A 10,522-nucleotide genomic window follows, 5' to 3' on the forward strand; every position below is an offset into this window, starting at 1 on the left:
TTTATCACTCAACGTCTCAAGAATTCCTTCATCTTACTGCACAATTGTGAGAGGTCACAGTTGATATAGCACACTTGATACAATCTGGTCCTATTTGCTGTCAGCAAAATCGGTCAAATCCAGGAAATTTCCATCTTTGTTTCAGAGCTGCATGTAGGATGAAATCACAGCATTTGTCACTTGTATGGAGGCTAACCAGATTTTCCATGGCCGTAACCTGTTGGTGTTCTGCTTATAATCCTGGCCAGTAGAGAAGCTCACTATAGCTTTCAGGCAAAGCTGTGTGACAGTCTGTCACCAACTACACATGGAAGGGTTGGAAAATGGAAGCTGAAATAAGGAATGACTGACCCCAAACAGGAACAATGGAGTCATTCTGCCACAGCACCTCACTTAAGCAGGATTCAGTGGATAATTATTAAACAGCTGTTGATTGATCCCTTTTGGAATTAGCAAGCCAGAGCCACCTGTAGGGGAAGTAGCTTAGAAAATACTTGATTGGTTTACAGAGGTGGCAAATTATCCGGGAAGTGATCTGGCTTTTTGAAATTAAAATCTTCCCTGGTTATTTAAAGAAGGGGCTTTTTAATCTTCACAAATCTGTATCCCGGAAAAGAAAATAAAATCCTCTTGGACTTAATGCAAGGTTATTTTAAAAGAACAGAAAAATTCCGGATAAAGCCAAGAAACAGCTAGGCTTGGGGGCGGGACGGGGTGGGGGGCGGGAGGGGTGGGAAGAGGTTGAGTTGAACTAAAGGTTAGAAAGTAAGAAAAGACCAATGTAGAGAATCTTAGGGACAGAGGTAGGATTAATGATGTGTGTGGGGCGAGGGGGTGGTGAAAACGACCTAGAACCATTTAAGAACCCTGGGGAAAGAGTCTGATTTGGGCCAAAGAGGAGAGGTTCGTCGATCTCTCTTACCGCCCGGATCTGCAGTTCCACCACCACCTCCAAAGGCATAGTTCCTACGTGGGCGAAAGGACTGAATTTGAAAAGATCCTTTTGCGCTGAGCCTTGGACCGATTTTTCTTAGTTTAACTCAATCCTTGGAGCAAATGTTCCCAGTAGTTTCCCCAGCTCCCCACCCCCCTGTACCCCCATCAGTTCTCCCACCAGCCCAGGTCCCTCCCACCGGGACGGTCTCATACAGCGCGAGCTGGAGCCAAGGTTTCCAGAAGGCTGAAGCGTCGCGTTGCTATGGACACTCAAAACACGCAACCTTCCACCCTGGAACACTTGCGAGGCCCCCGGCGCCGCCGGAGTGTGAGCCTCCTGTGCTCCACTTGCAACGACACTGGCTTCCAGACTGTGCGCTAGCGGGAGAGAATGTCCTAGTGTATATGCCCTGGTGGCCGGATCACGAGATGCTAAGAGCCCTAGCTTCCTTTCCACCGCGCTTTCCATCCACTCTCTTTAGGGCCCCAAACACTATGTTAAAATGTTTACAGTGTAAATTCTAAAAGTCGAATGTGATCATAGCTCCGTTACGATTTAAGCCCTGCCCATTTTTAGTATCTATACGACCCCCAAGCCCTGGAAATTCTGTAACAATTACAATTAAAATAGTAGTATGTCCCTAAAGGTACTCTCATGCTTATAAAAATCATGCTTATGAAATGTTATGTCCTCATGTTTGGTTCGGAAAACATGCCCACTGTCAATAAGAAATGAAACGTGTGCTAATTAAAAATACAAGGACAATTCCTAAAGAGGTTTAAAAGTTACGTATCCTGTTTTAGCCCCAATAGAAATATTTTTCAGTCTCTTTACCGGGGTTTAGTTAACTTAAGGGAAGCACTGAATTACATTATCTCCCAATGGGTAGTTACCATAGTTGCCAAAGCCAGGGTTACACTGTAAAAACCGTCAGAGGGAGCAGGCAGGGCAAGAGTTCTTAACCAGTAGAAGAAATTGCATTTTTTCCCATTCACTGTATTTAATAGACAAAAATGAAGGAATAGAGGAGGGAGTGGCTGCTTCTAGCCAATCAGAAAAATCTGGGAGGGCCAATGCTGTCTCTAAACAAAACAAATTTTATTGGAATCAGTCATTTATTACTAATATTTTGCATTGGAGATTTATGCAGTTGCAGAAATGTGAGTGCAAAAAGATGTCCTGAGACAAGAATTAGGTATTAATTTTGGTAATTGGAGTGCCTTTCCCTGAAAGGGAAAAACTCAGTGTGATGAAGGAAGATGTATTATGTCCTTATCCAATCCTCGATGATCTGTCTGTCAGCATAGCAAGAGGCACATCAGTGGGTGCTTGGCTCCCTACAGCATCCAGAGCACTGATTTGTCAGATCACACAACTTGCTGGCACCCTTACTAATGCATTTATATACAGGGACAGGACCTGCCTTAACCTTACAAGTACGTCATCAACACCAATGCTAAGACATCAAGGATAGTGACAACCAAAACACAAATAAATAAGTGGACAGACATGATGGAAGGAAGGAATCAATCTTTATTGAGAACCTACAAAATGGGAGGGATATTGCATATGCTAATTAACTTCATCCCCACAGTAACTCCTTCAGGGAGATATTATTATTCTTATTTACAGGTGAAGAATCTGAAGCCAGACAGTCTTTTGTCCAATGCCACACATCTAAAGGGAAGGAGCCACACTTGAATCCAGGTGTGCCCTACCATGTCTCTGCCATTGCAACATAGACAACCTACTGATTCCGAGAGACAGTGTCCCATTCTGTGCTCTTCCCAGCCTTAACTGGACTCTCCTTGCTTAACTGAACTCTCCTTGATATAACTGGAATCTCCTTGCTTGGCTCCTAGGGCACAGCCCTTTTCTGGTTTCCCTTCAACTCTCTGGCCATTCTTCCTCTAACTCTATTCATCCTCCTCTCCCTGGCTAAGCAGTGTTTCTAGTTCTTTCTTTTCCTCCCTCTATATCCTTTACCTAGGGTGTCATCCAATGTAGGTATGGATTAGCAAATGTATACAGATTTACATATCCCACCCAAGCCTCTCTTATACTTTCCCAGACAAGGTAGAATCTCACTACTATTTATTTACACACACACACAAACACATACATATATATCCTCTTTTTGGCAACTGTGACAATAGCAGTCACATTTACATTTGCTCCTGTGATTGTTGATTACTATTTGTCTCTATAAACTGTAAGCTCTGCATGGCTAAGAGTTTGTATCCTAAATACCTAGCAGAGTAGATGCTCAATAATTATCCTGAATAGATGTTAATTTCAGAGATGGTCAAGCCAGGCTATAGGGTTTAATGTATGTACATGGGTAAGGCGAGGTCCCACCACTACAGTGCAAACTAAATACGCAAAATGAGAAAGGACCAGGCAGAGCTACTTCTGCTAGTCTGGCATGGGGGTATTAACTGAGTTGATAGGAAATATTTACACTCTGTTAATTTCCCCCACCCCAGTCACCTGAGGCACTCAGCTGCCAGGGAGATGCGGAAGTTGCTACATATACAATGCCTCTGGCCCATCTTGCAAAGATTGAGGCTGCCACCTCCACTGGAGGCCAAGCAAAGCCATTGGACTGTCACCTCTTACAGAGACTGGCTTTATTACCTGTGTAGGTACCTGTGTAGGTGGCAGAAAACAAATCTCATTAAACAACTCTTATTCCCAGAGTATTTCTGCAGTGCCGGCTGATCAGCAGTGACAACAGCATTGCAGAAATGACACATCAGTAATGCATCCTGCTCACATCCTGGCCACTGCCAAGAAAATGGTACATGTCCCAGATGGGGATTTTCCTAAGAGTTAATTATAATGAGCAAAGAGCAAAATATTACAGATAATTATAGCTGAGATTTTCCTTTTATCTAAAAAAATATAGGACACTAAATTGTAAACATTTCTTTTCAAATAACATTGGAAGGAGTATTCATATGAGGGGAGGACAATATATTAAAAAAAAGGAATCACTAATGGCAGGGATGTGGGAAAATACATTCATACATTGTTGGTAGGAGTGTAAATACATAAAGTGTATGAATTTTCTATGGCTACTGTAACAAATTACCACAAACTTAATGGCTTAAAACAAGACAAATGTATAATTTTTGATTTTGTGAATCAGAAATCCAACAGAGATCTTGAAAAGCAAAATGTGAGGGCTGCATTCCTTGTCTTTTCCATCTCCTTGCTTTTCCAGCTTCTAGGGGGCTGCCTTCATTCCTTGACCCATAGCTCCCTTCCTTCATCTTCAAAGCCAGCAACATTGAACCAACTCCTTTTCATGCTACCATCTCTCTGGTTCTTTTAAGGACCTTTGTAACAATATAGAGTCCACCAGATAATCCAGGATAATTTCCCTATTTTAAGGTCAGCTGATTAGAAACCTTAATTCCATCTTCAAGTTAATTTCTCTTCGCCATGAAAGGTAACATGTTCCCAGGTTCCAGGTCTTAGGGCATGGATATCTTTGGGGGCCATTATTCTGTCTACCACATATAACCTCTCTGGAGAGCAATTTGTTAATCTCTATCAAAATTTTTCATTTGACTCAGGAATTCCACTGCTAGGAATAGGTATATATGGGTATACTTTCACAAGTACACAAAAACATATGCTGCAGCAATATTTGTAGTTTAAAAAAATACTGGAAACCATCCAAATGTTCATTAAGTATGATCAGATTAAATCAATTATGGTTAAGCCTCAAGATGGAATAGTATGCAGCATGGGAAAAGAATAAAGCAGAGCTCTAAGTCCCAGCAGTAAAAACTCTCTAAAATATAGAGCTAAGAAAAAAAAAGCATGGGACAAAAATGTGTAAACTGTGCTGCCATTTGCAAGAGACAGAGAATATGATATGGACATACATGCTTAGAATATTTCTGAAAGAAAAAACTAGAAACTGCTAATGGTGGATGCCTCTGGGGAAAGGACCTAGAGTAGAGACACAGAGAGAAAACTTACTTTTCATTGAATAGCCTTAGATACTTTTTAAATATTTTTGCAAAATATCTGCATTATTTGGTCTAAAAAGGAAAACAAATTAAAACAAGTAGAAAATATAAAATAACAGAAAGGATAAATCTGGGAGGATAGGGAGGACCAGGAACTGGCTTCTTCAGCATTGGGGCTCCAGCCTGTATACTGCATACTGTGAGAATATCCACGCAAGTGTGTCTGCTACTTTTGCTTCCAGTGCAGGGAGTCTTATCCTGTGACCCCTGGATGTGTCAGGGATCCTAAAGGCCCTGAAATGATAGGAAACCTTTCATGCATGTGCATATGTGCATTCTTCTGGGAAGAGAGCCTGTAGTTTTCATTGGAGTCTGGAAGGGGTAGAGTTAGTCAAATCAGGTTTTGGAACCACTGTCATGCAATCAGTTCCCTGCTATAGCAAAAAGAAGGGCCACCCACGTTATCTGACAATGCGGCAGATAAGGAAAGAGGGGCTCTTCTCTCCATCACATTCATGCCCACTTATTAGAGCCAGTTGTCTCTCCAACGGCAGCTGGATTCAATAATAAGTGAGAAAGATCTTCAAAGTCCTGTTCTAGGCCATTATTTTATGTCTGGACTCAGACTCATTTGTTAGGCCCTACAATCTTTTGTGCCAGTGAATTATTCATTAGCAAATGTGAATAACACCATCAAACTGAGTTTCCAAAGCGAGTTGTTCATTAGGATTTGGGAGAAATGCCTGGGGGCGGGGGAATCTCAAGTACCTGAAACACTCTGGATTATTTCAGCCCTAAAGCAATGGCAGATTACTGATTTGTTTTTTTAAGTGTAGACCCAGCCTCAAGACTCAGGAACTAATTGTGCTTTATGTTTGGCCTTCTTCAAAGTCTTTCTCTGAAATGTTCTTTAACAGTATAGTTTCCTTAGAGTCTGATATATGGAGGAGAAAAGTTTACCTTTCTGACTTTTACTATAAATGTATAAAAGAGCTCAATGAGCTATTTTGGGCTCTTTCCTTGGTTCTCAAAAACTGCATAAAGATGAAGTTTATATTTTTTTAAAATCTTAATGTTAAAATCATACCCTTTGGGGGAACTTCATATTAGAGGGATCAGGGTGTCACCATATGAACCCACTGATCACTCTTAACAACACTAAAGGTGACATCACATGTCTCTTCCTATGTGATTCATAGGAAGCACCTATGAAGCACTTTTGCCAAGAAAGTTGAAGTTGAATCTGAGCCACTAGAGCTGCACGATCTAGTAAGGTAGCCACATATGGCTATTTAAATTTAAATTAACTAAAACTAAACAAAATTTAAAATTCAGTTCCTCACTCACACTAGTCACCTGTAAAGTGCTCAATAGCCACAATGGCTAGTGGCTACTGTACTGGATAGTGCAAATAGAATATTTCCATCATCACAGAAACATCTATTGAACAGTGTTGTTCTAGAGCTAACCTCACTTCATAGAGGATGGAGAAACATGTTAATGACACCACAAGACAGCAAACAGACATATCTAGAATGTGAAACATTCTATAGGACAACTAACTCACTTAGCCTGCAACAAGTCAAACCCTGCAAATTAAAAAAAAAAAAAAAAAAGGAAGGGGGGGAGGAGAAATGTTCTAGATTAAAAGATACAAGCCCTGACAACCAAATATAATATGTGGACTTTGTTCGAACCCTGATTCAGACAAACCAGCTTAAACAGAATATTTAACACTCTCGGGGAAATTTGATTATGGTTTGGGTATTAGATAATACCAAGCAATTAATTAATTAATCAAAATTAATTAATTTTGATAGGTATGATAATGTCCCTGTGTTTATGGAAGACAAATATCAACATTGTTTAGAGATGCATATTGAAGTATGTAGCAGAAATGATCTAATGCTTAAGATTTTGTTTCCAAATACTCCAGCAAATTAATAAAAGAAATAGATAAAGGAAATGTAGCAAAATCTTGATAATTGTTGATCTGGGTGATGGACATATGGAGTTTACTATAATAATATACTTTTGTGTATTTAAAAATATTTATAATAAAAATTTTAAAATCTTTAACACATACTTAAATAAGAAAAGTAATCATATCCTTATGTAAACCTCATTCTGTCTTAAGATAGCCCATCAAGAGGATTCTTGGTGGCATCACTATGAATTCCTTTGACAGAAGTCTTACATACATTCGGGACTTCCCTGGTGGTGCAGTGGTTAAGAATCCACCTGCCAATGCAGGGGACATGGGCTCGATCCCTGGTCCTGGAAGATCCCACAGGCCACGGGGCAACTAAGCCCGTGTGCCACAACTACTGAGCCTGCACTCTAGAGCCCACAAGCCACAACTACTGAAGCCAGTGTGCTGTGCTCCACAACAAGAGAAGCCACCGCAATGAGAAGCCCGCGCACTGCAAAGAAGAGTAGACCCTGCTCGCTGCAACTAGAGAAAGCCCGCGCACAGCAACAAAGACCCAACGCAGCCAAAAAAAAAAAAAAAAAAAAGTCTTACGTACATTTAAAGAAAAAATATGGTGGATCTATTCAACTCAAATTCAGATAACATAAGAATATTATTGTGGTGTGTAATACTTTACAAGTAATTCAAAAAAGCAGCAGTGTATTAGAAGAACTGTGGTCTCTGCATGAATATCCAAAACAGGAGCTGGCAATTTGCGTATTTCTTTAAGCATACATACTTCTTGAGAATTTTCCCCAAGTATCAGGAATGCTTCCAGGGAAGGAATTAACTTGCAATTGAACAGCTTTTAACAATCTTGAAGTCATTTGGGATCTGGACCCACCCATGAAATCTGTTTCACAAACTTTATTAGAGTTCATGAGTCAAACTCATGTTACTCTTTGGCTTCTGCTTTGACTGACTGGCATTTGTAGGCTCAATACTTACTTAATGATACCACACAAAACCTTCCACAAGGACTGCCCTTGGGCATTCTGGGCTATGTACATAGTGCATATCCTTCCATTTTAAAGTAATTTCTCTTCAGGAAAAATTGATTTGCTCCTTTGCATTTCAGCTGGCTACTTCTATGTCCATGGGAGTAGTATGATAACTACGACCCAAAGCAATTTCCAAGGAATTATATTATCCGATATAAGAAAGCAGAAAAGAGTATGATTTAGTTCCAAGACTTGTAAAAAGTGTCCACTGTACTTGGGCACAGGATTCAGGCCCCAAAGTCAGCCATGGCTAAGATAAGGCTACTTCTGATGTCATTATATCCACCCTTTCTTTTCCTACCAAAATATAACTCTTCCCATTCCCATTTTACCCTCTTCTGTCTGTGTGTAATCCTACACCTTTCCTTTTATCCTTGTTTCCATTCATTTGTTCCCTATTCATCGATTCAACACATATTATCGAGTACCTACTATGTGCTAGGTACCGTTCTGGACCATGGAGGCACAAGAGTGAACAAGAAACAATCTATGCCCTTGTGGACCTTACATTCTAGTGGAGTAAGAAATAAAATAAATATGTGAACATAGATCATAACAGTATGATAAATGCTAGGGAGGAAATATCCAGGGGGGTGAGATAGAAAGTTACAGGTTAGAGGGAAGAAGAACCTAATTTAGACCCAGTGGACAGGTCAGCCTCTTTAAGGGTGTGACAGTTGATCTAAGATCTAAAAAGAAAAGCATGACCACTAACAAGACTTTTAAAGAACAAAGGGAAAAGATACCCAGGCAAAAGGAGCAACAAATGTAAAGGGCCATGAGTCAGGAAAAAAATTGATATGTTTGAGGAACTGAAAGGAGGCCAATGAGTATACTAAGAGAAAACTGGGCAGGGGGTAGAGGAAGTTAAGAAATGACACTCAGGAGTTAGGCTGGCACTAGATGGCACAGGAACTTAAACAGTTATGGAAGACAATGTGATTGCCTCCCTAAGAGCCATAAGCTCTTCTTCCTTGCCAATGGAATCCCGGTTTTGTGCGGGTGGCAATGCATTTAGGTCCAGGGAATGAATCAATTTATTTAAGCCAGTTCTGGCCAATAATATATCAGGGGAAGTCACTGGAAGTTTCTGAGAAATGTTCTTCAAGTAGTAAAAAGCCACAAGTGAATAAAGCTGTTTTTGTCTCCTCTCCCTTCCTGCTTTAGCTGCTGTCATGTTTTCTCCTATGGCTTTCACTCTTAAACTCAAAAGGTTCAGGCACAGTGCTCCTCAACTTTTATTTGTAATTAGTTACTAAGGTATAACATACAGTCACTGGAAAATACTGGAACAGCATAATACAGTAAAACTAAGAGTAGAAAGTAAAGATGCTCAGTGACTTCCTTGGCAGTCCGGTGGTTATGACTCCCCACTTCCAATGCAAGGGGCGTGTGTTCGATCCCTGGTCTGGGAACTAAGATCCCACATGCTGCGGGGTACGGCGAAAAAATTTAAAAAAAAAAAAGAAAGGAAAGATGCTCAGAAACTTTCCTCCCTAGCCTTACCCGCCAGGAGTAATCATTAATAATTCTTGTTTACTTTCCAGGAATTTTCTATCACATGTATACACACACACACACACACACAGAGAATTGTTTTTACACAAATTGGATTACTGTCTCTCGATAGATACGTATAGCTATATAAATATACATATAAGAAAGTAAGTTGCTTTTTTTACTCACATTTTGGAGATATTTCTATATCAGCACAGTTATATATACTTTCTGCTTTTTGTTCCTTGCCACAAAAAAAAAGAAAAAAGAAAAAAGCTGCAATAAACACCTTTGTGGATGAATCACTAGTTATTGGTGCAAAAATAATTGTTGCATAATTTCCTGGTAGTTAAATTGCCGAATCAAAGCACTTAAACCTCTGATACTGTCAGGTTACCCCTCCCGAAAGGTTACACAAATGACATTCTAACAGCATTTCCTTACACCTTGCCTACACTCGGTATCGACAAACTTCAAAAGACTGAAAAAAATGGCGTCTCATTTTTATTTGGGTCTCTAATTATGAGTAGGGCAGCAATGCCTGATTGTTAAACGTGCATGTTTTGAAGTCATACGCCCTGGGCTGATCCTACCTCTTCCCCTTAAAATGTGTGACCTTAGGCATGCTGGGGTCTATCTCTTCTTCTCAAAAAAGGGGATAATGAGAGCACAAATCTTTACGATTAAACGAGATACGTAGAAATACAAGGAAGCCCTTCCTACACATCCACTATTAGTGGTACTGTATTTTTTTTATTTTTTTACAATTTTTGAATTTTATTTATTTTACACAGCAGGTTCTTATTAGTCATCCATTTTATACACATCAGTGTATACATGTCAATCCCAATCACCCAATTCATCACACCACCACCACCACCACCCCCACCACTTTCCCCCCTTGGTGTCCATACGTTTGTTCTCTACATCTGTGTCTCAATTTCTGCCCTGCAAACCGGTTCATCTGTACCATTGTTCTAGGTTCCACATATATGCGTTAATATACGATATTTGTTTTTCTCTTTCTGACTTACTTCACTCTGTATGACAGTCTCTAGATCCATCCACGTCTCAACAAATGACCCAATTTCGTTCCTTTTTATGGCCGAGTAATATTCCATTGTATATATGG

At 40.1% G+C, this 10,522-nt stretch overlaps 1 protein-coding gene across 9 annotated transcripts in view; it reads right to left on the bottom strand.

Moving 5' to 3' along the window:
* SPATA6L (spermatogenesis associated 6 like) overlaps positions 1 to 9,637 on the bottom strand; it is a 58,251-nt gene extending 48,614 nt beyond the window's left edge. Inside the window, exons 1-2 of one of the 9 annotated variants that reach the window (XM_082471056.1) lie at positions 9,579 to 9,637; positions 923 to 966 (exon numbers count right to left, since the gene is read on the bottom strand). In XM_082471056.1, the coding sequence (XP_082327182.1) occupies positions 923 to 961 (39 nt within the window). In that variant the 5' untranslated portion in view covers positions 962 to 966; positions 9,579 to 9,637. Of the gene's footprint in view, positions 1 to 922; positions 2,287 to 9,578 lie in introns of those variants that run through there. The other 8 variants (XM_082471055.1, XM_082471060.1, XM_082471054.1 and 5 more) reach the window with 8 other exon arrangements.
* Positions 9,638 to 10,522: the final 885 nt, after the last annotated feature.

The sequence above is a fragment of the Balaenoptera physalus genome (assembly GCF_965194825.1).
Source record: "Balaenoptera physalus genome assembly, chromosome: 7".
NCBI lineage: Eukaryota > Metazoa > Chordata > Mammalia > Artiodactyla > Balaenopteridae > Balaenoptera > Balaenoptera physalus.